The 21,394-nt window shown below is 65.1% G+C and overlaps 5 protein-coding genes across 10 annotated transcripts; 4 read left to right on the top strand and 1 right to left on the bottom strand.

Annotated features, from left to right (window-relative positions):
* The first annotated feature begins 248 nt into the window (after nucleotides 1–248).
* Nucleotides 249–2,809, top strand: SNRNP27 (small nuclear ribonucleoprotein U4/U6.U5 subunit 27). Its single transcript, XM_064731164.1, has 6 exons — nucleotides 249–539; nucleotides 1,216–1,336; nucleotides 1,577–1,686; nucleotides 1,814–1,893; nucleotides 1,976–2,040; nucleotides 2,499–2,809. The coding sequence occupies exons 1-6, from the start codon at nucleotides 503–505 to the stop codon at nucleotides 2,551–2,553; spliced, it is 468 nt and encodes a 155-aa protein (XP_064587234.1). The 5' UTR covers nucleotides 249–502; the 3' UTR covers nucleotides 2,554–2,809.
* Nucleotides 2,810–3,544: 735 nt separating this feature from the next.
* Nucleotides 3,545–9,588, top strand: MXD1 (MAX dimerization protein 1). Of its 4 annotated transcripts, none has more exons than XM_064731243.1 (6): nucleotides 3,545–3,640; nucleotides 3,729–3,825; nucleotides 6,584–6,613; nucleotides 7,627–7,741; nucleotides 8,519–8,675; nucleotides 8,754–9,588. In XM_064731243.1, exons 1-6 carry the CDS (start codon nucleotides 3,568–3,570, stop codon nucleotides 8,939–8,941), a joined length of 660 nt encoding a protein of 219 aa, XP_064587313.1. In that variant the 5' UTR covers nucleotides 3,545–3,567; the 3' UTR covers nucleotides 8,942–9,588. The 4 variants fall into 4 exon arrangements, with proteins under 4 accessions (XP_064587313.1, XP_064587312.1, XP_064587311.1 ...); XM_064731242.1 differs by having other exon boundaries at nucleotides 8,516–8,675; nucleotides 8,757–9,588; XM_064731241.1 differs by having other exon boundaries at nucleotides 8,516–8,675.
* A 2,313-nt stretch (nucleotides 9,589–11,901) lies between these two features.
* On the top strand, nucleotides 11,902–15,090 carry SFTPB (surfactant protein B). The gene is made up of 7 exons (XM_064730950.1): nucleotides 11,902–12,268; nucleotides 12,653–12,840; nucleotides 13,163–13,231; nucleotides 13,971–14,060; nucleotides 14,219–14,572; nucleotides 14,814–14,918; nucleotides 15,003–15,090. The coding sequence occupies exons 1-7, from the start codon at nucleotides 11,902–11,904 to the stop codon at nucleotides 15,036–15,038; spliced, it is 1,209 nt and encodes a 402-aa protein (XP_064587020.1). The 3' UTR covers nucleotides 15,039–15,090.
* A 95-nt stretch (nucleotides 15,091–15,185) lies between these two features.
* Nucleotides 15,186–19,664, bottom strand: USP39 (ubiquitin specific peptidase 39). Of its 2 annotated transcripts, XR_010442620.1 has the most exons (13): nucleotides 19,312–19,664; nucleotides 18,971–19,040; nucleotides 18,807–18,901; nucleotides 18,545–18,681; nucleotides 18,315–18,467; nucleotides 17,913–18,138; nucleotides 17,347–17,424; nucleotides 17,198–17,265; nucleotides 16,408–16,739; nucleotides 15,853–15,988; nucleotides 15,687–15,773; nucleotides 15,492–15,599; nucleotides 15,186–15,450 (listed from the first exon to the last, which is right to left on the bottom strand). XR_010442620.1 is itself a non-coding variant. In XM_064731042.1 (12 exons), exons 1-12 carry the CDS (start codon nucleotides 19,661–19,663, stop codon nucleotides 15,549–15,551), a joined length of 1,785 nt encoding a protein of 594 aa, XP_064587112.1. In that variant the 5' UTR covers nucleotide 19,664; the 3' UTR covers nucleotides 15,186–15,548. The 2 variants fall into 2 exon arrangements, 1 of the variants encoding a protein (XP_064587112.1); XM_064731042.1 differs by having other exon boundaries at nucleotides 15,186–15,599.
* C22H2orf68 (chromosome 22 C2orf68 homolog) lies at nucleotides 19,658–21,164 on the top strand. 2 transcript variants are annotated; one of them, XM_064731044.1, is made up of 4 exons: nucleotides 19,658–19,945; nucleotides 20,037–20,232; nucleotides 20,362–20,501; nucleotides 20,922–21,164. In XM_064731044.1, the coding sequence occupies exons 1-3, from the start codon at nucleotides 19,701–19,703 to the stop codon at nucleotides 20,479–20,481; spliced, it is 561 nt and encodes a 186-aa protein (XP_064587114.1). In that variant the 5' UTR covers nucleotides 19,658–19,700; the 3' UTR covers nucleotides 20,482–20,501; nucleotides 20,922–21,164. The 2 variants fall into 2 exon arrangements, with proteins under 2 accessions (XP_064587114.1, XP_064587113.1); XM_064731043.1 differs by having other exon boundaries at nucleotides 19,686–19,945; nucleotides 20,037–20,152.
* The last annotated feature ends 230 nt before the right edge of the window (nucleotides 21,165–21,394 follow it).

Genomic DNA, 21,394 nt, shown 5'->3' with positions numbered 1-21,394 from the left:
GGGATGGGACAAAGGTGATGGAGATGGGAGAGGGTGGAGGTGGGAATGGGTGTGCTGACACCGCGAAGGTTCCAGCAGCTTCTGACAGAAGCCCCTCGTGAACTCCCCACCACCGAAGCCGGCACGCTCGGGACAGGCACCGGGAAGGGCCGGGGCGAGCAGCGGCCTGCGGAGGGCGACGGTAACGGCCCCGCCTTCCTCCCCTCCCCTTCCTGCCCTCTCCTCCTTCCAGCCCTCCTCTTCCTCCCGGCTGTCCCCTCTCGTTCCGGCCTGGGCGGGCTCTCGGGGCGAGCGGCGGGACCGGCCCGGTGCGGCCCGATGCGGTGCTGACCGGCCCCGCCGGCCGGCTCCCCTCAGGGCCGGGCCCCTCAGGCTCGGTCCCTTCAGCCGGGTCCCCTCAGCCCGGGCCCCTCAGGCTCGGTCCCCTCACCGGCTCCCCTCAGGCCGGGTCCCTCGGGCCGGCGGCGCCGTGGGAGCAGCAGCGCGGGCCTGAGGGGCGGCCATGGGCCGCAGCCGCTCCCGGTCACCGCCGCGGCGGGGTGAGCAGGCACCGGGGCACCGGGAGGAGCCGGGGAGGGACGGGAATGGCCGGGGAGGTCAGGGGGAACCCGGGGCGTGGGGAGATCGGGGTGGAAGGGCCGGGGGTAGGGGGGACTGAGACCCTCAGGGCGGGGAGGCCCCGGTTCCTCGCTCTGGGGGAGAGCAGAGACTGCCTCCCTCATCCTCCTCTTCCTTCTCATCCTTCTCTATTCCTTCTCTTCTCCTCCTCTTTCTCTTCCTCTTCTTTACCCCTTCTCCCCCTCCCCATCCTTCTCTATTCCTCTTCTTCTTCTTCTCTGCTTCCTTCTCCTCCTCTTCTCCTCTTCCTCCTCTGTTTTTCCTCCTTCTCCCCCTCCCCATCTTTATCTCCTCCTCCTCTCCTTCTCTTCCGTTCCTCACACCCCTCTCCACCTGGCTCAGATTTTGGGGACCATCACTCCCTCTCCGCCTTGCTCAGGTATTTGGGGACCATCCTCCCCTCCTGGCTGATCCCCCCGGGGGATCATTCCCCCCCTCCATCTGGAGATTTGTCCTGCTGCTCCCTCCCTCCTGGGGTGCCCAAGGGGTCCGTGAGCGGGGTGGGAAGGGCAGTCCCGGGTCGGTGCCGGGGTTTCTGTGGGATTCCCTTTGGGAAGCAGGCAGGGAGCAGCAGCTGAGCCTTCCTTCCCCGGGCAGAGCGGCGGCGCTCGCGCTCCACGTCCCGGGACAGGGACCGGCGGCGGCGGGAGCGATCGCGGTCCCGGGACAGGGACAGGAGGAGGAGCCGCTCCCGCTCCCCGCACCGGAGGCGATCCAGGTGAGGGTGGGGACATCCAGGGGATGGCAGGGACCATCCAAGTGATGGCAGGGACATCCAGGTGATATCAGGGATGATCCAGGTGAGGGGCAGGGGCATCCAGGTGATGTCAGGGATGATCCAGGTGAGGGCAGGGGCACCAGCGTGGGGTGGGCACAGCTAGGTGAAGGCACTCTGGGTGGCCTGGGGACAGCAGGAGCTCCAGGTGGGGATTGCAGCCCCAGCTCTGTGCCCCAGCAGGTCCCCGCGCCGGCACCGCTCCAGCTCCTCGTCACCAGCACGGCCCAAGGAGCGCCGGGACGAGGAGAAGAAGGAGCTCAAGGACTCCAAGAAGGAGCGGCAGATCACAGGTGAGGGGGGATCTCCCTCTTGGAGCACCCCTGGGTGTCCCCCTGGGCCAGGACCAGCCCAGGGACACCTGGATTTTTGGGCATCCCAACATCCGTGTTTGCTCAATCCCCGATTTTCTCCCCACAGAGGAGGACTTGCAGGGCAAGACAGAGGAGGAGATCGAGATGATGAAGATGATGGGGTTTGCCTCCTTTGATACCACCAAGGTGAGCGCCACTCCAGGGGCTCTGCGGTGTCAGCTGCCCTTTTTGGGGGTAATCCATGGGATTTTGGGGCGTTTCTCCTTAGGGCAAGAAGGTGGATGGTGCTGCCAATGCCTACGCCATCAACGTGTCCCAGAAGAGGAAGTACAGGTGTGTGTCCTGCTTTGGGATGGAGAGAGGAGTTTGTTTGGTGAGGTAGCTGTGGCCACAGTCTCGCCCTGATCCAGCTTCCAGGGAAAATGGAAATTTGGTGAGGTTTAGACTCAGAAACAGAGGTGAGAGCTCTCCAGATCCCCCTGGGAATGGGGAAATCAGGAGAATAAGGAGTGAGGAGCACGTTAGGAACCGTTGGGATGTTCCCAGCAAGGATCAGAGCAGAGGGAAGTGACACTGCTCGCCTGCTTTGTCCCCAAAAACCACCCAGATTGTCAATTCTGCTCCCTTTCTGCTGGAACCTGGGCTCCTCTGCAGCAGCTCCTCGCTGGGAGCCTTCCTGCCCTGCTTTTGCTCAAATCCCTGGGGAATTGGGTTCCCATGTGGGTTCCTCTGGGTGTTTTTGTCCCGATTTCCCCAGATTTGGGGCTGACTCTGGCTCCATCCTCGCCCAGGCAATACATGAACAGGAAAGGAGGATTCAACAGGCCCCTGGATTTCATCGCCTGACGCTGGCACAGGCTCCCACCATGGAAGGATTTCTCTTCCCTGCACTCTCCTGGGTGGCTCCCGTGCTGGATTCCAGAGGAATTTGGGTTATTCCCAACAAATCCTACGCCCAGACCCGCCACGAGTTCCCAGATATTTGTTTGTTGTTTTTTTTTTTACAACAAAGGTCAGTTTCTGGCTGGGATTTTTGCTGTGTTCTCCCCGGTTTTGGTTTGTTTCCCTGTTAATAAAACCCCGGATGTATTTTTTCCTTCAATTTTTATCATTCAGAGATAAAGCAGGGCCTGCATTCCCCCCTTCCCACAAATCCTTGGGGTTGACACGGATTTTGGGGAGCCCACATGGGGGCAGTGGGATTGGGGTGCTCTGGGTTTTGGGAGGGAATTTGGGTGCTCTGAGCCCTGCCTGGGGTTGGGGGTGGTTCTTGATTTGGGGGTCACTACACAGGGGGACCCTGCCCAGGGGGTGTCTGTCCCCATGCCGGGGTCCCTGTCCCTGGGTTCTCTGTCCCTGTCCCCATTCCGAGGGTCCGTATCCGGTGTTCCCTGTCCCCATCCCGGGGGTCTCTGTCCCTGTCCCCGTCCGTGCTTACGTTGCCCGACGTACCCGAGGCCCCGCCCCCTCCCCGTCCGGCCTCGCCATTGGCTGAGCGGCAGGAAGTGAGTCAGGGCAGAGCGTGCGGCCAGCGGGGCGGGGCCGGTCGTGTGGGCGGGGCGCCGCCGGGGAGGGTCGGGCCAATGGCAGGAGGGCGTGGCGCTCTCGTCCAATAGCAGCGAGCGGGGGGCGTGTCCTCAGGCGCGGCCACGCTCCCTCTCCGCCGCTCGTGGAGGCGCGGGGCGGGGCCTTCCCCTCATCCTCCAATCAGCGGCGGGGCCGGGCGGGGCCTGTCCCAGCCTCCGCCAATGAGCGGCGCTGGGGGCGTGGCGCGCGCGGGGTCTGGCGGAGCGGCGCTCGGGGCGGGCAGAGGCCGCCGCTCCCCCCCCGCCGCCGGTCGCGGCCCGTCCCGGCCCCGCCATGGCCGCCCCCCCCCGCCTCGGCATCCAGATGCTGCTGGAGGCCGCCGAGTTCCTGGAGCGGCGGGAGCGAGGTACCCCCCGCGCCGCCCCCGCGGTGCCCCCGGCGGCGCCCCCGGCCGGGCCCCGCCGTGACCCGCGCCCGCCGTTGTGTCTCCGCAGAAGCCGAGCACGGTTACGCCTCGCTGTGGCCCGGCGGGAAGGACGGCGAGGCCCCGCGGCGCCGCGCCAAGGCCCGGAGGAGCGGCGGCGGCGGCAGGTGACGGCGGCACCGGGCGGGGCGGGGGGACCGGCCCGGAGGGGCCCGGCCGTTGTGGGGCCCGGCCGGGGCAGCTCCGGCCCCGCGCGGCCCCGCCCGGCCCGGGGTGTCCCCGCTGGCACCGGGCGAGGGACAGGCCCGCGGGGCTCCGTGTCCGGTCAGGCCGCTGCTCCCGGGCCGGCCCGCGGTCACTACCCCGCTGCCGCTGTCACCGGGGGGGCGGCAGGCCCGGGGCACCCTCCTGGCACGGTGTCTGCCGGTCCCCCTGTGCCCAGGTGTGCCCCGGGCCCGGGGCTCCTGTCCCCGCTGTCCCGGCTCGGGGAGGCCCCGCTGGCACCGGGCCGGGCCGGTTCCCCGGTAACCCGGCCCTGGTGGGGCCGTCCCGGAGGTGTCACCGTGCCGGGGGCACCCTCCTGTCCCCGGTGTGTGTGACAGACCCCGCTGCCATGGGCTGACCCGGCTCGGGCAGGTCCTGTTGTCGCTGGGTGTGTGACAGCGCTGGGTGCGGCTCTGCTGTCACCAAAGTCCACCTGTCAGCGGGTGTGACACCGTGGGTGGCACCTTCCTGTCCCGGGGTGACCGGCCCGGAGAGCTGCTGCTGTCACCGGGCCGGGCAGGGCTGGCGGGGACCCTCCTGTCACCTCCTGAGTCACCCCAGACCCTCCCCTGCTCCCTCTGTGCTTGCTCCCCGCTGGTTTAAATCCTTTTCTCCAAGCTGCAGAACCCACACTGAATTCAGGAGCAAACCCCACACCCGGAGCCTTCATTGCCCCCCTGCAATCCCCGACCCTGAGCTGCTCGTGGCTCCGGGCCGTGTCCCCAGGTGCCAGGGAGGAGCGGTGTTGGTGGCAGCGCACCTGTCACCTTTTCCTGCTCGGGAGCGCTCCCGCCTGCGCGGCGCCGCCGCCCCGACCTTTGGCAGCTCGCGGTTCCCCGGTGCCCCGGGGCCGGGCCGGGCTCGGGAGCCCCTCGGGGGGCGGAATCCCACGGGCTCGGGGGTTTGTCCCGCCTGGATTCACTGCGGGTTTCCTTTGGGTCAGCCTGGTGGGGTTTTCGGCAATAAAACAACACATTCCGAAGGGAAAGCTGGTGATCAGCTGAGGTTCAGAGTGCTGGGAACCCAAACCAGTGGCTCTGTGGGGAGAGGATGTGGGAGCTCCACCTGCCCCGGGGTGAGGCTGCCGGCTCCTCTGTCCCTGTTTGTTCTGTCCAGAGTTTAAATCCATCAGTCCGTTCATTTTTTCCCCCTCTAAATATTGGTGATGGTGAATGCAAGTCCTGAAGAGAAAGGAGCCATTCCAGGAAGGATTCGGGCAGAAAAGAGGATGGATTTGTAATTAGTGGTTGTGGAGGGGATGGGAGCTTCACCCCTGTCTGTACCTGTGCTCGGGAAGTGTTTGGATAATTTAGAATGAAGGAAAAAACTCATAAAGCTGCAGCCCATGGCAGCCCCTTGGTAAAGGGCTGGGTGTGAAACATTTATCCAGGGAGAGATGGAAAGGAGGCCCTGCCCAGGAGCTGAGCCCTTCCAGCGTGCCAGGAGAATCCCCCTGGGGTGGGAAATGTCTCTGCTGGCATGGGACAATTCTGGGGACGTGGGAGATGGGCCCAAAAGCCACTGGAGCAGGGGGATCCAGCAGGAAAAGCTGGAGAAGGGAAGGAGACCTTGGAGAGCATCTCCCACTGCTGTGGTGGTGACATCCCTGGTTTTCCCTTGGGTGACAGCCTTCATTTCCTTTGGTGACATCCCTGGCTTCCCTTTGGTGACATCCCTCATTTTCCTTTTGGTGACATCCTTAATTTCCCTTTGGTGATATCCCTGCTTTTACCTTGGGTGACATCTCTGCTTTCCCTTTGGTGACATCCCTGCCTTTCCCTTGCTGACATCCCTCATTTCCTTTGGTGACATCCCTGCCTTTCCCTTTGGGACATCCATTATTTCCCTTTGGTGACATTCTTGATTTTCTCTTTGGTGCCATCCCTGGTTTTCCCTTTGGTGACATCCTTGATTTCCCTTTGGTGACATCCCTGCCTTTCCCTTTGGTGACATCCCTCATTTTCCCTTTGGTGACATCCTTTATTTCCCTTTGGTGACATCCCTGCCTTTCTTTTGGTGACATCCCCTTGCCTTTCCCTTTGGTGACATCCTTGTTTTTCCAGCACTCCCAGACCCCCCCAAGCCATCCCAGTAGAAATCCCCATCCCAACAGCCCCTGGGTTATTCCCAATTTATATTTTCAGGCACATCACAACATTTTCCCCAAACTGGAGTGGAGTTTCTGGAGGTGTTGGGAAGTCAGGGCAGGGAAGCAGCTCCTCCCTGGGATTGTGGCTTCCTCCTGGATTTCAGTGGAGAAAAAGCCAGCCTGGATTGTTTTCCACCTTTTCCCAGCTCTGTGGAATTTGGGAGCTTCAGGGGGGTTTGTTGTGGGTTTCCTGTGTTTGGAAAGCAGCTCCAGAGCTGCTCTGTGCTTTTTTTGAGGGAAGGCTTTTCCCAATTTATATTCCTGGTTTGAGGGGCAGGGATGAGCTGTTGATCCCAACCCCAGCTCTCAAACTCAGGAGTCGCAGGTTTAAAATCCCATTTCATGGTTTTCCTGACCCTTTTGCTGGCACTCACCACGCTTGGGTGTGGAGCTCTGGGAGCCCCCTGGGTGTGCAGCTTTTGCAGGGAGCCTTTGCTAATTCCCACACGTTAATCCCAAGTGCTAATCCCCAATCAGCCAGAGGAGTTAATAACTCCTTCCTTCTCTTCCAGGTCGACACACAATGAGATGGAGAAGAACAGGTGAGTGCCAGGGGGTGTCAGGAGCTGGGCTGGGGGCAATTATTGCATTTCCAGGGCTGTTCCACCAGCCTGAGATGGCTTGGGAGGGAAGGAAGGGGATAAAGGACACCAAGGATGAAAGCATTCCCGTCCTTGGTTGTTGGGAACCACCTCCATCTCCACAGCCCTGCTTATCCAGGAAAATTATCTTGTCACAGGCTCATCTTTGAGCCAGCTGCAGTTTGGGATTTACCCCGAGTAAATCCCACTTTTTTGGGCTGTGTTTCCATCCCGAGGCCCTTTGGGTGAGGAAATCCCTGTTCCCTCCCAGCATATCCCAAACAAGACCAGCAGGTCCTTGCAAAATCCCTTTGGAGCTGCCCGGGATCAGGCGGTTCAGGGATGGGTGTTACACCCCCTTGCCAAGGACCTGACCTACATCCCGGGGTTGGGAATGGGCACAGGGAGGCTGGGGCCTGCTGGGAGCACAGGGAAACTGGGAAAATAGGAAATCCCTTTTTTCCAGCAGAAAAAGGGATTTCCTCCAGGAGCTGGAGCTTCCCTCCTGCCCTAACCTGGTAAAGCAGAGAAAACCCAGATGTTGCAGGAAGAGGGAGGATTCCTGGAGAACAGCCAGTGCTCCTGCAGGGATCTGGGGCTTTTGTGTCCAAAACCACCCTGTTCCTGCTAAAAATAGGGAAAGGAAGCACTCCCAAGGGATGTGCAGCTGGGTGTTAGCCTGGGCAGCCTCAGCTCTCACACAGCCCTCCTGAGATGGAGGAGAATGACCAAAAGTGGGCATTCTCACCCAGAATCACGAGGCCGTTGGCGTTTTGCTGCCTGGGATCGCCCCCAGCAGCCAGCAGGGTTTATCCAGGAGCTTTTCCTTTTGCCTGGCTGCGTTCTCTCCCAGTTTGTGGCACCCGCGGGCGCTGGGGAGGCTCCTGGTGGGGTTCAGCCCCCGTTTGCCGCCAGCAGTGGGGTGGGAACGGCCCCTGGGGATGCCGAGGCAGCCCAAGTGTGCTCCATTGCAGGCGTGCCCAGCTCCGGCTGTGCCTGGAGAGGCTGAAGGGGCTGGTGCCCCTGGGGGCGGCGGCCGGGCGGCACACCACGCTCAGCCTGCTCACCAGGGCCAGGCTCCACATCCAGGTGAGCCCGAAATGGGACCCCAGCAGCACCGGGGGTGGGCTGGGAGCAGCATTCCAGGAGGGGCGTGGGCTGGGAGAGGGCTGGGGTGGGCTGGGAGGGCACTGGGATGGGGCTGGGGTGATGGGGGAACTCTGGAGTGGGGCTGGGATAACTGGGAGAGCACTGGGATCATGATGGGGGGACTGCTGGGATGGGGCTGGGGTTACTGGGAGAGCACTGGGATGGGGCTGGGGGTAACTGGGGGAGTTCTGAATTGAGCTGGGATGACGGGGAGAGAGCCACCATTGGGCTGGGATAACTGGGAGAGCACTGGGATGGGGCTGGGGTGATGTGGGGAGCACTGGGATAGTGATGGGATGATGGGGGCAGCACTGGGATGGGGCTGGGGGTGACTGGGGGAGTTCTGAATTGAGCTGGGATGACGGGGAGAGCCCTGACACCAGGTGGGAATAACTGTGAGAGAGCCAGCATTGGGCTGGGATAACTGGGAGGGTTGGAATCCTTACGGCTCCATCCACATCCCAAGCGTGCTGAAGATGGGAGCCCCTTGGGAGCCGGGGTGAATTGGGCCAGGAATGCCGGGTGGTTCTGAGGGAATCCCGGGCTCAGGGTGCCCTGTCCCGAGGGAATCCCGGGCTCAGGGTGCCCTGTCCCCAGTGGCTCTAAGGGAATCCCGGGCTCAGGGTGCCCTGTCCCGAGGGAATCCCGGCTCAGGGTGCCCTGTCCCCAGTGGCTCTAAGGGAATCCCGGCTCAGGGTGCCGTGTTCCCCGCAGAAGCTGGAGGACCAGGAGCGCCGAGCCCTGCACCAGATCGAGCAGCTGCAGCGGGAGCAGCGGCACCTGCAGCGGCAGCTGGAGAAGCTGGGCATGGAGCGGGTGCGCATCGACAGCATCGGCTCCAGCCTCTCCTCCGAGCGCTCCGACTCGGAGCAAGGTGAGAGCCCGGCGCGGGGCGCGGCCGCGGGGAGCCCTGGCCCCGCCGGAGCCCCAACGCCGCCCGTGTCCCCGGCAGAAGAGATGGACGTGGACGTGGAGAGCACGGACGACCTCCCGGCCGAGCTGGACTGGAGCAGCAGCAGCCCCAGCGACTCGGACGAGCGCGGCAGCCTGCAGAGCCTGGGCAGCGACGAGGGCTACGCCAGCTCCGGCGGGGCGCGGGCCAGGCTGGCGGGCGGCAGGAAGCTTCCCGCGGGCGTGTAGGGAGCGCTTCCCTCGGCCTGGCATCGGCCAGCACAGCCACAGCGACAGCGACAGCGACAGCGACCCCGCCAGCATTCCCTGCACGGAAACCCCCGCCGGCCCGCCCGCTCCCGGGGCTCCGTTTGCTCCCGGGGCTCCGTTTGCTCCCGGGGCTCCGTTTGCACCGCCTGCTCTGCTCCCGGATCTCCGTTTGCTCCCGGGGCTCCTCTCTGCCCACCCCGGAGCCCCCGGGACTGTCCCGGCAATAGCAGCGGCCTCAGGATCCTGCGCTGGATCCTCCCCAGGCCGTCACTGCCCGGTGTTCCCCGGTTCCCTCCATGCTCAGGACAAGCTGAGGGTTTTCGGGAGCAGAGCCAGGGCGCAGCCGGTGCTTTGTGATTCCCGTCCCGGAACCGGGAGCGGCGTTTGGGATCAGCCTCAGTCGGGGCCGCCTTGCCCGACTCTAAACCTTCAGGGACCCCTCGCCAGCCCTGGAGCGCTGTGGCCGGGGCAGGCTCGGAGCCCTGGGCTCCTGTGCCACTCGCGGAGCGTGGCACGGCCTCGCAGACCCTGGGATCCCCTCCCCATCCTCTCGGGGACAGCTTCTCTACCTCGGAGGGAGCCGGGGCCTCTCTCCACCCCTTCAGCACAAAGATGATGCCTCTGCTCAGCAATAACCCCCGGCATCGGTCCGGGCTCCTGGAAGGTTCCAGAAGCCGCCGGGGGAGGGCAGTTCCCGGCCGCGGTGTGGGTTCGTGTCCCAGCGCACCGCAGGGAGCTTGCCCGCCCCTTCTGGCTCGTGGAGATGCGGGGAGCTCTGCCCGCAGCACCTTCCCCTTGCCCCGGGGCCGGGCTGGGGTCCGGGAGCCCCGCAGGGCCGGGATGGAGCGCTGGGCCTGTGCCGGTGCCTCTCAGGAAACGCCGGGGCTGCGGGGCCCGGGATGGCCGAGGAGTGCTGGGGATGGACGGGCAGCAGAGCCCCAGTGCTTCTCCTTTCCCGGCTCCTTTCCCCTTTTGTTCCTTTTCCTTTCCTCCTTATCCCTTTCCTCTTTTCTTGTTTCCTTTTTATCCTACTCTTCCTCCTTTTCCTTCCCCTTTTCTCCTTTTCTGTTTCCTTTGTCCTTTCCCCTTTCACTTCCTTTTCCCCCCTTTTTTTCCTTTTGTCCTTATCCCTTTCCTCTTTTCCTTTTCTTGTTTCCCTTTTCTCCTTCTCCTTATTTCTCTTCCCTTCCCTTCCCTTCCCTTCCCTTCCCTTCCCTTCCCTTCCCTTCCCTTCCCTTCCCTTCCCTTCCCTTCCCTTCCCTTCCCTTCCCTTTCCCTTTCCCTTTCCCTTTCCCTTTCCCTTTCCCTTTCCCTTTCCCTTTCCCTTTCCCTTTCCCTTTCCCTTTCCCTTTCCCTTTCCCTTCCCTTCCCCAATCCCATTCCTGTCTCACATGGGAACCCACAGGCCTCACAAGTTGCCCAAATCCCCCAGGTTTTGCCTCTTTTTTTCCATGTGCTGGCTCATAAGAGAGAAAAAAAAAAAAAAAACCAAACCACAAGGAATTTTCCTTCAAAGCTGCTGGAATTTTCCACCCTCTGGCATTGTCACAGACCCTGGGCACCTGAGCTCAACCCCTGCACCGCCAAAAAGAGGGGGAAAAAGGCAAAAAGGTGGAAAAGACAGAGAAAAAGAGGAACAGCAGCTGCTGGGGTGGCTTTGCCTTCAGCTGGGGAATCCCAGCTCTGGGCAGGCCCTTCCAGAGGTACCAAACGTTGATTTTTGGTCGGTTTTGGGCATTCTGAAGGTTCGGCCTCGGCACAGATGAGGGCGTTTGGCAGCTTTGTGCCTTCCTGGGTTCCCAATGCCTTTTTTGCCCCTTTTTCCCCTCGTAGCCCTTTGCACTGTGGGGCTGAGCTCCAGGACCCCCAGAACTCTGCACTAACCCGGAGTCCCCCCGGTGCCCGTGGTGGTGCCAGCCTTCTCTGGAATTCACTGATCCACCAGCATTCCTATCAAATAAGCTGCAGGAAGGACTTTTTTATAGGTTGTGACAAAAAAAATTAAAAATAATCCAGGGAGTGGGGGGAGTCGGATCGGGGCACGGACGGGTGGGAACCAAACCCCCCCATTTTTGGGGCTGGTTTTCCTTTATTTTTCCTCTTGGAATGCAGATCCCAAACCACCAGCTCCCAGGAAGCACCAAAATGTCCTTTTCTTTTCATCCTTGATTTGTCCAGCGGAGCCACCGCCCGTCTCCACTCGAGCTTTGTTATTCTTTGGGACACTTCTGATTATTTGTGCTTTTCCCCTCCTTTTTTCTGTTCTTTCTGCTCTCCCCAAGCAGTGGCTCCAGCCCAGCTGGGACGGGCTCAGCTCCCGTTTCCTGCTGTAAATGTAAATATCCCAATATTGTCCCACTGCAGGGCTGAACCCCCGTGGCAAGCCAATAGAATGGTGCTTTTTTCCCTTTTTTTTTTTTTTCCTCCTTTTTCTTTTTTTTTTCCGTTTTTTTGTTTTTTTTTTTTTTTTTTTTTTTGTTTTTTTGTTGGTTTTTTTTGTTGGGTTTTTTTTTTGGGTTTTTTTTGGTTTTGTTTTTTGTTTTTTTTTTTTTTTCTTAGGAATTCCGTGTTTTAGGAGATCTTTTTGCCGTGTCCATGGATATTTCTGTCTTGTTTGATTGTTAGGAAATAAATTATTTGGTTACGAAGGAGCCGGGATTGCTGCAGGAGGGGAGGGGAGGGGACAGCAAGGGTGGCACAAGGACAGGGTGGCACAAGGACCGGGGGTGGCACAGGGGGACAGAGGGACACGGGGGGGACAGAGGGCACCTGGAGCCACCCCAGAGCCTCACCTGGGCCAGGTGCCCCACCCCTGGGGCCACACCTGCCCTGAGGGCTCTCGAGGGACAAGTGGGGTCAAGGGGGGACCGGGGAGGGACCTGCCGGGAAGGGACAGGGAGGGGCCGGGGGCACAGGGAGGGGGTGGCACAGGGGGGGACATGGGGGTGTGGGCACAGGGGGAGCCCAATGTGCGCCCCAACAGGAGCTCGGGGACAGCCCTGGGGACGCACTGGGGACATGGGGACATTACAGGGGGTCCCTGCCGGGGACACGGGGCCCTTGAGAGGGGCCCCGGGCTCGGGGCCAGCGCAGAGCGGCCGGGCGGGGGCGGCGGCCCCGCCGTGTCCCCGTGGGTGGGTGACACACCTGTCCCCGTGAGCTGGCGCCGTCCCAGCGCCACATCCCGCCCGCCCCGCGGGGCTTTAAGAGGCCGCGGGCCCGGCCCTGCCAGCGCTGTCCCCGCGCTGTCCCCAGCCATGGCCCTGGCACTGCCGCTGCTCCTCGCCCTGCTCGGGACCACCCCAGGTAGGGCCCGTGCCCCCCAGCCTGGGGCGCCCCCAGAGCCGGGCACCGCTCTCAAGGACGGGGGCACAGACCCTGGCAAGGGGGCAGGGGGCCCTTGGGTGCGGGTCTGGAGCCCTCTCGGGGTGTGGGATGGGTATGGGGGTGTCACTGGGGGGTCCCTTCCACCCGGCTCCCCCAGGAGGGCAGGGGTGGGTCTGGGGGTGCTCTGTGGTCAGAGGTGGGCTCGCGGTGCCAGGGCCCCCCGGGATGGGGAGGGTTCACTGAGGGGTCCCCCACACCCGGGTCCCCCCATAAGCGCTGGGGTGGGCTGGGGTGGCTTTGGGGGGTGTCCGGGGGGGCCCTGGGCTGCCAGGACCCCTGGCCGGGCGCTGACCGTGGCCGCAGGTTTGGGGGCGCCGGGGGGGGGCTGCGGGGTGCCCCCCTCTGCCTGGTGCCAGGACTGGGTGACGGCGCTGCGCTGCGGGGCCCTGGGGCGCTGCCCCCGCCTGGGCCAGGGACCCCCCGAGGCGCTGGGAGACCCCCTCGAGGCGCTGGGAGACCCCCTCGAGCCGCTGAGAGACTCCCCCGATCTGGTGAGAGACCCCCGAGTCCCTCCAGCCTTCCCTCCGTCCCTGCGCCCCCTCCCCGTGTGTCCCCAGAGGGGTCCCAGTCCTCCCACCGTGCTCCCACAGCCACCCCCCCACGTCCCCACGTCCCCGTGTCCCCACGCCCACCCCCCCACGTCCCCACGTCCCCGTGTCCCACCTCCCAACACCCCTGTGCCACCGCACCTCCATGTCCTCATGTTCCCCATGTCCCTGTCCTCCTCTGTGGCCGTTCCCCAATGTCCCAGACCCCCGTGTCCCCGTGTCTCTGTGTCTCTGTGTCCCAATGTCCCCCTGTCCTCTCCTGCAGGACGCCTGTGCCGTGTGCCAGCAGCTCTTGGACTCACTGCGCCAAATCTCCAGCGTATCGGCCGTGGAGGTGCCACTGGGGTGGGGACAAGTGCCACTGGGGGTGTCCCCATGGGGGCCACAGGCACAGGTGCCACCGGGTGTCACAGTGGGTGCCAGCAAGTGCCACTGGGCACAGGGAGGTGCCACTGTGGCCGATGAGGTGGTGGCTGCCACCGAGAGTGCCACGGTCCCAGATGCCGCCATGCGTGTCCCTGTGGGTGCTGGGATTGTGGGTGAAGCGGTGGCAGGTGTCACTGGGTGCCACGGAGCTGAGGTGACAGGGTTGGTGCCATCGTGTGTGCCATGGCCACAGGTGGCACCCATGGGCAGCAGCGGTGACGGGTGTGGCTGGGGTGTCGGGTCAGATGGAGTGGTGGTGGTGGTAAGCACGGCAATGGTGGCTGTCACTGTGGGTGTCACTGTGGCTGTCACTGTGGGTGTCACTGTGGGTGTCACTGTGGGTGTCACTGTAGCTTTCACTGTGCCTGTCCCTGTCGGTGCCCTGGTGCAGGCGGTGCTGGATCACTTGGTGGGGTTGGCGTGCCCCCATATGCCTCTGGTGGAGAGCCTGTGCAGGGAGGTGGTTAATGAGCTTGTCCATCACTTCCTCCAGAACATGCAGCACATCGTGAGTGCCACCGGGGCACACGGGAGGGGCTCTGGGGACGCTGTGGCCCCCAAGGACACGCGGGGGCAGCGGGCACAGCGTGGCACTCAGGGCCACCCGGGGGATTGGGGACAGCCGTGTCACACTGTGTGCCCCGCAGGACTCCCGGAAGATCTGTGCCAAGCTGACCCTGTGTCGGGGAGAGCCCGGGGTTGTGCCCGTCCTTGAGGGGCCTGGCAGCCGCCTGCAGGTACGGGGACACGGGGACAGCGGGGCCGAGTGCCAGGGGGGCACAGACAGAGTGCCCACAGTGGGTGCAGTGCCCCTCTCCCCTGCAGTGTCCCCTGCAGTGTCCCCTCAGTGTCCCCTGTCCCCGGCAGTGTCCCCTCAGTGTCCCCTGTCCCGCAGGGCCCGGCGCTGTCCCCGCTGTCGCTGCCGCTGCCGCGCTGCTGGCTGTGCCGCTCGCTGGTGGCGCGGGCCGAGGCGGCGGTGCCGGTGCGCTCGGTGGCGGCGGCCGTGGCCGGGCTGTGCCGGGCGCTGCCGCTGCCCGTGGCCGGGGCGTGCCAGTGCCTGGCCGAGCGCTACGCGGCGCTGGCCCTCGAGGGGCTGCTGGGCCGCCTGGGGCCGCGCCTGCTCTGCCGCCTCTTCCTGGCCTGCAGCGGCGCCGGCGACGGCGGGGACGGCGAGCGCGAGGGGCCGCTGCCACCGCCCCGGGCGCTGGAGGCCATCGTGGTGCGGCTGGCAGACTGTGTCGGGGAGCAGGTGAGGGGGGACACGGGGGGCGGTCCCCAGGAGGGGACAGGGCAGCCCGGGGTGGCACAGCACTGAGGGGACACGTCCGGGAGTGTCACAGCCCTTGGGGACACAGCCTGGCTTGTCCTGTCCCCCCTGGGGACACAGCGAGCTCCGCAGGCAGTGCCAGAGCGCACAGGGCACAGCCTGGGGAGGGCTCCTGGGGGTGCCCCCACCCTCGGGCAGCCCCTCATGGCTGTGTCCCCCACAGGACCCCAGAAACGCCACTGTCCCCGCGCTGTCCCTGTCCCTGGGCCCCTGTGCCCTGGGCCCCATCTTCTGGTGCTCGGGCCCGGAGGCGGCGCGGCGCTGCCAGGTGAGTGGGGACAGGGGGGGACACGGGGGGACACGGGGGGCTGCCACCCCCTGCACCCCCCACTGACCCCCGGGCCCCCCGCAGGCCGTGCAGCACTGCAAGGACCACGTCTGGCTCTAGGGGGGCACCGGGACCCCCCAGCTTTCCCCAATAAAGCTTGGATGCAGCTCTGCCTCAGTGTTCGGGGGTTTTGGGGGCTCATGGGGTGCTGGGGAAGAAGCAGAAACCACAAACCCCCCCAAACCCAAAGAAGAGAAGAGGTGAAAATGAGTTACAAAAATAATGGGTGGCATTTACTGGATGCACACACCTGCAGGGACACTGGGGGTGTCCCCAGGGGGGTGTTGGGGTCCCTACGAGTCTCTGGGTGTCTATGGGGGAGCTTGGGGGGCTCCTAAAGGGGTCTCAGGGAACCCCTGGGGGGCTGGGGATGGCCCTGAGGGGGAGCTGGGGGTGTCCCCAGGGGTTTTGGGTGTCCCCAAAGGGTTTTGGGTGTCCCCAAAGGGTTTCTGGGTGTCCTCAATGGGGTTTTTGGGTGTCCCCAACGGGTTTTGGGTGTCCCAATGGGGTTTTGGGTGTCCCAAAGGGGGTCTGGGTGTCCCCAAGGGGGTCTGGGTGTCCCCAAGGCTCTCAGGCTCCTTGTTGTTGGTTCGTCTCGTCCTCCTCGCGTCGCTTCCAGATCTGCAGAGAGCAGGAGGGGGTTGGCGGGTTCAGGAGATGTTTGGGGGTGTCACAGGACATTCTGGGGGTACCCCGGGTCCCCCTCACCTGGATGTAGGCCTCGGACAGGGTGATCATCTGGGGCAGGATGTCGGTCACCTGCAGGTCCTGCAGCTCGTACCACTTCCCTGTGCCCTGCCAGGACCCGGGAGGGGTCGGGGTGACTCGGGGGGTCCCCACGGCCCCCCCAGCCCCCCGGGGAGGGGACACTCACGTGGTGCAGGACGTGGATGCGGTAGGAGCCCTCCGAGGGCTTCCCATCGTGCACGATGTTGGCGATGAGGTCGTAGGTGGTGTGCGAGTGGGCGGCCTGCACCTCCTCGGACAGGTACTCGCGCAGGTCCACGTTCCTGGGCACCCACAGCGCCCTCAGCACCCGCGGGTGTGCGGTCCCTGCTGGGCTGCTGCAGCCCCCAGATCCCCCCCAGATCCCCACCACAGCCCTCAACATCCACATCCCCCTCCCAAACTGCCCGACACCCCCAGGTGTGCAGAAACGCCCCCAGGTGCCTTCAAACCCTTTCTGATGCCTAAAAACCACTGGAAGCCCACAAAGCCCCCCCAGATGCCCCCATACCACCCTGGACACCTCCAAATCCCTGCACACTTCTGCTCCCCTGGCCCAGGTGCTCCCAAAGCCCCTCCAGATGTTTCCAGCACCTCACAGGCATTTAAAACCCCCTCCAGACACCTTCAACCCCGCCAGATACCCCCAGTCTCCTGTTGGACCCTTTTAACCCTCCCCAGCAGCCCCCTGCCCCGGGCTCACGTGATGGGGAAGTTGACGATGGTGGGGTTCTTCTCCACGAAGAAGTTGTTCTTGGTGAAGCGCTTGATGCAGAAGATGAGGTAGGGCGGCAGGCGCGTCAGCTGGAAGCGCTTCAGGAAGTTCTCCTTGTAGGTCTTGTACTCCTTCTCGGTGCTGCCGTTGAACTTGGCCAGGATGCTGAACAGGGGCACCTGGGGGATGATCAGCTGCTCCTTCTCGTCCTTGTAGAGCGGCGCCGTGGGCAGGTCCAGGGTCAGGTACAGGAACGTGGACTCCACCATGCGCTCCTGGTACTCGCTGTTCTGCAGCAGCTGCGCCTTCTCCTCGGCGGGCTGGGGGCACAGGGCAGCCCAGAGGGGCACATCAGCCCCATGGACCCCACATCCCCGCTGGACCCATCAGCCCTGCTGGATCCAGCACACCCCAACCGGATCCATCACCCCTCACTGGACCCAAAACCGCCCCTGGATCCATCAGCCCCACTTGGAGCCATCACCCCACTGGACTTTCCCACCACTCATTTGTATTTTCGACCCCCACTGGACCCTAAAACCCCTCTGTTGTACCCAAAGACCCCCACCATACCCCAACACGCCCCTGCCCCATCCCTCATTTAACCCCATCACACTCCTCATTTGACCCAGACCCGTGTTAGAACCCCACCACTCCCACACTGCCCCCATCACCCCCCATCTGACCCTGACACCCCATCTTCTGACCCTGACACCCCATTTTCTGACCCTGCCATTCCCACTGCACCCCCAGACCCCCCATTCCCCCCAGGTCCCACCAGGTCAGGGTGCGGCAGCTTCTTGGTGAAGATGCGCATGGAGCCCTGGAACACGTCGGTGACGATGGCTGTGGGGACAAGGGGGGCTCAGAGGGGGCTCAGAGGGGGCACAGCAGCCCCCAGGGCCCCCCTGAACTCCCCCCACTCACTCTTCTTCTTCCTCTTGGTGCCGCCCAGCGCAGCGTGCAGCGCGTTCAGGAACCAGGACAGGAACTCCACCCCATCCCCTGCAACAGCACGGCCGGAGCTGGGCCTGGAGCCTGCTGGGTCTGCCCTGAGCCCAGAGCCCCCAGAGCCAGCCCTGCACCCTGAACCGAGACCCCAGACCCAGCCCTGTACCCTGAACCGAGACCCCAGAGCCAGCCCTGCACCCCCAACCCAGCCCTGAACCCTGAGCCCAGAGCCCCCAGACCCAAATCAGACCCAGCCTTGCACCGCCAAGACCAGAGCCCCTACACCCAGCCTGTACCCCCAAATCCACAGCCTTCAGGCCCAGCCCTGCACCCCAAATACAAAGCCCCCAAACCCAGCCCTGCAACCCTAAATCCAGAACCCCCCAGGCCCAGCTCTTCCCCTCAAACCCAGCACTGCACTCCCAAATCCAGAGGCCCAGACCCAGCCTGCACCCCAAATTCAAAGGCCCCAAGATCCAGCTCCTCCCCTCAGACCCAGCACTGCCCCCCAGCCCTGCACACCCCCAGGAGCCCACCCTCACCCTGCTTGGTGATCTGGAAGTTCTTCTTGCTGCAGAGCACCACGGCCTGCAGCATCTCGTGGGGGGACACGTGGGCCTTGAAGTTGCGCGGGTTCCAGAGCTTCCTCATGAGCTCCCCGAAGCGCTGCACCAGCAGGAACATGATGTCCCCGGGCGGGCGCTGGATGCGCCGGTAGTTCTCCTCCTCCAGGAAGTAATTCCTCAGGGGAGGCACGTTGGACAGGGCCTGGGGGCGGAGCAGGGGGGCTTCAGCCCTGGGACCCCCATGGGAGGGGAGCTGGGGGGGTTTGGGGCAGACCCTGAGCTGCTGTGAGCGGGGAATCTCAAATACTCTGGCGATGGAAAGGAGCCAGCCCCACAGAGGGGTTTGGGGAGCCTGTCTGTAACCCTGCTGGCCGTCACCTGGAGCACGGCGTTGGCGTAGTCGTTGGCCTTGATGTTGTTGAGCCCCACGATGCCAGGCAGGTACGTGGTGCCATCGTAGGCCCGCGACAGCTTGGCCTGCTTGTCCAGGTGGGCGATGTGCTGGGCTGTGAACGTGGGCTTCAGCACGTACTGTGGGGGGACAGAGCCCTCAGAAATGGGAACCCCAACCCAAAGCCCCCACCTCGGGGTGCCCCCCGTGCCCGCACCGTGATGTCCTCGAGGGAGGAGTCGATGATCTCGTAGTTGTCGGGCAGGCAGTAGAACTTGAGCGTGTGCAGGTTGAGGAACACGTGGTGGCTCAGCTGCACGCTGTGGATGTAGGCGTGCGACTTCAGCCCGCGGCCTGCGGGGACACGGGCACTGCCATGGCACCGGGCACCAGGGAGGGCACCGGGGTGTCCCCAGTGGTGTCCCCACTGTCCCTGCTGTCCCCAGGCTGTCCCCAGCAGCCCCAGAGGGGACTCTCACCCTGGAAGTACTTCCCGCAGACGAGGCAGGCGTAGACGTTGATGTGGGACAGGGAGATGGAGCAGAGCTTCTCAAAGTCGAAGTCCAGCACGCTCCTGGGGGGACAGCGCTGTCAGGGGGCTGGGGGGCTGCTGGGGACACCCCAAAGCAGCCCCGGCACCCACTTGTTGATGGTGTCCAGGTAGGGGCAGTGCCGGCTGCGCTGGTCCTCGGGGTCGAAGCGCCCGTAACGCACTGGGGAGGGCGGGAGGGCGTGAAAAGGGGGGCACAGGACCCCGAAAACACGAGGATGATCCCCCCAAACACCCTCTGTGACACCTCCCTGGGGCTGAGCTCCAGTTTCCCCCGGTGCCCTCAAACCGTGCCCAGAGCTGAGCTCGGGACCAGTGACCCTGGTGAGCCCCGGTACCAGACACCGCAGTGTCCCCCTGAGACACCCCAGACCCCCCCTCACACCCCGTGTCCCCTCAGCCCTCCGGTCCCACCCGTTCCCCCCGGCGCTCACCGGCGGGCTCGGGCTCAGGGTCGGAGTCTCCATCCGGCTCCCGCTCCCTCTTCACCCGCACGGGCGCGGCGGGCCCGGCAGTAGCGGAGCCCCCCCAGACGCTGCTCCCGGTGCCGGTGCCCGGTTCTCGCTTGACGCGCGCGAGATCCACCGGCAGCGCCTCCGCCGCCTCCCGCCGCGCGCGCTCCCGCTCCGAGTCCCGCCGGCCCCGCGGGCGCTCTCCGTCGGCGTCGCGGCGGCTGCGGGAGGAGGCGCGGGCGGTGCTGGCCCCGCGTTGCTCCCGGGGCTCCCGGGACTCCCGGTCCCGCCGCCCGCGGCTCGACATGGCGGCGACGCTGTACGCTGTACGCATGCGCGGCGCGGGGTAAAAACGTCACTGTGCGCCGAGCATGCGCGGCGGCCTCTCCGGGAAGAGGCGGTACCGCGCCTGCGCGCTGCGGCGCCCCCTGGCGGCTGCGGCCGGGCCCGCGGGGCTCTTAAAGGCGCCGCGCCCCGGTACCGAGCCCGCCGCCGGTACCGTGATGGAGGCGGCGCCCGCCACAGCGGCGGCCCCGGGCTGGCGCTGCCGGCCGGGGGGACGGCTGGATATGAGCCACGGCTTCGTGCGGCACATCCGCCGCAACCAGCTCGCCAGGTACCGGCAGCGGCGCGGCCCTCCCGGGACCCCCATCCCCGGTGCTCCCGGTTCCCCTCACCCGCTAACCCCGTTGTCCCGCCGGTGCCAGGGACGCGTACGACCGTGCGGTGCGGCAGGCGCGGGGCCGAGCGCGGACGAGGCTGACACCGGGCCCGGCGCGGCCCCGGCGGCCCGACCAGCAGGTGTACCGGCCGCACCGGGGCGGTGAGCGGGGAACGGGGATACCGGGCGGAACGGGGGGCGATGGGTGTCCGACCAGCAGGTGTACCGGCCGCACCGGGGCGGTGAGCGGGGATACCGGGAACCGGGGGGACCGAGGGTGGGGATGGGGGCACCGGGGGATTGGGGGGTTCCCGGGGTTTGGAGCCCCCGGTGGTGCCGGTGTCCCCGCTGAGGCGGTGCCGGTACCGCAGGCGGGCCCGGGGGCGATGCCAGCGCGGGTTCCCCCGCCGAGGGCAGCGGGGCCGCCCCGGAACCGGCGCGGGGGCCGCGGCTCTTCTGCCTCGAGTACGAGGGGGACGACGGGCGGGTGACGGCCGTGATCGTGCACCAGGTGCGGCAGCGGCAGCGGCAACGGGAACGGGAACGGGAACGGGAACGGGGGGTGCCCGGGATGGGGGGTGCCGCAGGTACCAACTGCCGTGGGGGGCTGCTGGGGGGATCCCATGGGACAGGGGAGGTGACCTGGGGGGGTCCCTGGGGACAGTGAGGGTACCCCGGGGACAGTGGGGGTACCCCATGGGGGTCCCTGGGGGCAGTGGGGTCACCCTGGGGGTCCATGGGGACAGTGGGGGTGACCTGGGGGGTCTGTGGGGCAGTGGGAGTACCCCGGGGGCAATGAGGGTGCCCTGGGGGTTCCCCGGGGACAGTGGGGTCACCCCATGAGCTCCCCCGGGTGTGGGGCCACGGCAGGCTCCTTCACCGGGTGACACGGGTGACACGGGTGACACGGGTGACGCGGTGCCGCCCGCAGGGGGACAGCGCGGAGGAGGTGACGCGGCGCGTGTGTGCCCACAGCCCCCTGGAGCCCCCCCTGCGCAGGGCCCTGTGCCAGCGCGTGCAGGACGAGCTCAGCAAGCGCCGGGGCACGGGGTGACGCTGCTGGCACAGCCCCGGGCGCTGCCACCCTCCCCGGGCACTGCCACCCTGCCCCCGGGACCGCTGCTGTCCCCCCGGTGTCTATTAATAAAGGTGCTGCGAGGCTCCGTGTCCTTCACTGCTCGGGGAAACTGAGGCACGGGGTTGGGGGGGGTGTGACGCGGCCCCTGGGTCCCCAAGTGTCACCTTGCCACCTGTCCCCCGCAGCAGCGCAGGTGGGGTGGCCCCTGCAGTGACACCGGCTGCCAGGCCCCTCCCAGGTGCCACCATGTCCCATCCTCAGGTGCCATCGTGTCCCCAGGGCCCCCTCTGCGTCCCCTCCTGTCCCCAGCCCAGGTTGGTGGCACT

The sequence above is a fragment of the Zonotrichia leucophrys genome, chromosome 22 (genome assembly GCF_028769735.1).
Source record: "Zonotrichia leucophrys gambelii isolate GWCS_2022_RI chromosome 22, RI_Zleu_2.0, whole genome shotgun sequence".
Classification (NCBI taxonomy): Eukaryota; Metazoa; Chordata; class Aves; order Passeriformes; family Passerellidae; genus Zonotrichia; species Zonotrichia leucophrys.
The sequence above is the reverse complement of the archived record's forward strand: the minus strand, read 5'-3'. Positions and strand labels throughout refer to the sequence as shown.

What these genes read in the sequence shown, in the direction of transcription:
- SNRNP27 (XM_064731164.1), top strand. Translation starts at nt 503, where the DNA reads ATGGGCCGCAGCCGCTCCCGGTCACCGCCGCGGCGGG. An exon ending in CCTCCTTTGATACCACCAAG is followed by an intron (nt 1,894 to 1,975) that starts GTGAGCGCCACT and finishes GTTTCTCCTTAG; the next exon opens with GGCAAGAAGGTGGATGGTGC. An exon ending in TCCCAGAAGAGGAAGTACAG is followed by an intron (nt 2,041 to 2,498) that starts GTGTGTGTCCTG and finishes ATCCTCGCCCAG; the next exon opens with GCAATACATGAACAGGAAAG.
- MXD1 (XM_064731240.1), top strand. Translation starts at nt 3,568, where the DNA reads ATGGCCGCCCCCCCCCGCCTCGGCATCCAGATGCTGCTGGAGGCCGCC. An exon ending in AGGAGCGGCGGCGGCGGCAG is followed by an intron (nt 3,826 to 6,583) that starts GTGACGGCGGCA and finishes CTTCTCTTCCAG; the next exon opens with GTCGACACACAATGAGATGG. An exon ending in GGGCCAGGCTCCACATCCAG is followed by an intron (nt 7,742 to 8,515) that starts GTGAGCCCGAAA and finishes TGTTCCCCGCAG; the next exon opens with AAGCTGGAGGACCAGGAGCG.
- SFTPB (XM_064730950.1), top strand. Translation starts at nt 11,902, where the DNA reads ATGGGGGTGTGGGCACAGGGGGAGCCCAATGTGCGCCCCAACAGGAGC. An exon ending in CCTGCTCGGGACCACCCCAG is followed by an intron (nt 12,269 to 12,652) that starts GTAGGGCCCGTG and finishes CCGTGGCCGCAG; the next exon opens with GTTTGGGGGCGCCGGGGGGG. An exon ending in CCAGCGTATCGGCCGTGGAG is followed by an intron (nt 13,232 to 13,970) that starts GTGCCACTGGGG and finishes TGTGCCCCGCAG; the next exon opens with GACTCCCGGAAGATCTGTGC.
- USP39 (XM_064731042.1), bottom strand. Translation starts at nt 19,663, where the DNA reads ATGCGTACAGCGTACAGCGTCGCCGCCATGTCGAGCCGCGGGCGGCGG. An exon ending in GCATCCACGTCCTGCACCAC is followed by an intron (nt 15,774 to 15,852) that starts GTGAGTGTCCCC and finishes GGGTCCTGGCAG; the next exon opens with GGCACAGGGAAGTGGTACGA. An exon ending in TGTCCGAGGCCTACATCCAG is followed by an intron (nt 15,600 to 15,686) that starts GTGAGGGGGACC and finishes TGCTCTCTGCAG; the next exon opens with ATCTGGAAGCGACGCGAGGA.
- C22H2orf68 (XM_064731043.1), top strand. Translation starts at nt 19,701, where the DNA reads ATGCGCGGCGGCCTCTCCGGGAAGAGGCGGTACCGCGCCTGCGCGCTG. An exon ending in GTACCGGCCGCACCGGGGCG is followed by an intron (nt 20,153 to 20,361) that starts GTGAGCGGGGAA and finishes CCGGTACCGCAG; the next exon opens with GCGGGCCCGGGGGCGATGCC. An exon ending in CGGCCGTGATCGTGCACCAG is followed by an intron (nt 20,502 to 20,921) that starts GTGCGGCAGCGG and finishes TGCCGCCCGCAG; the next exon opens with GGGGACAGCGCGGAGGAGGT.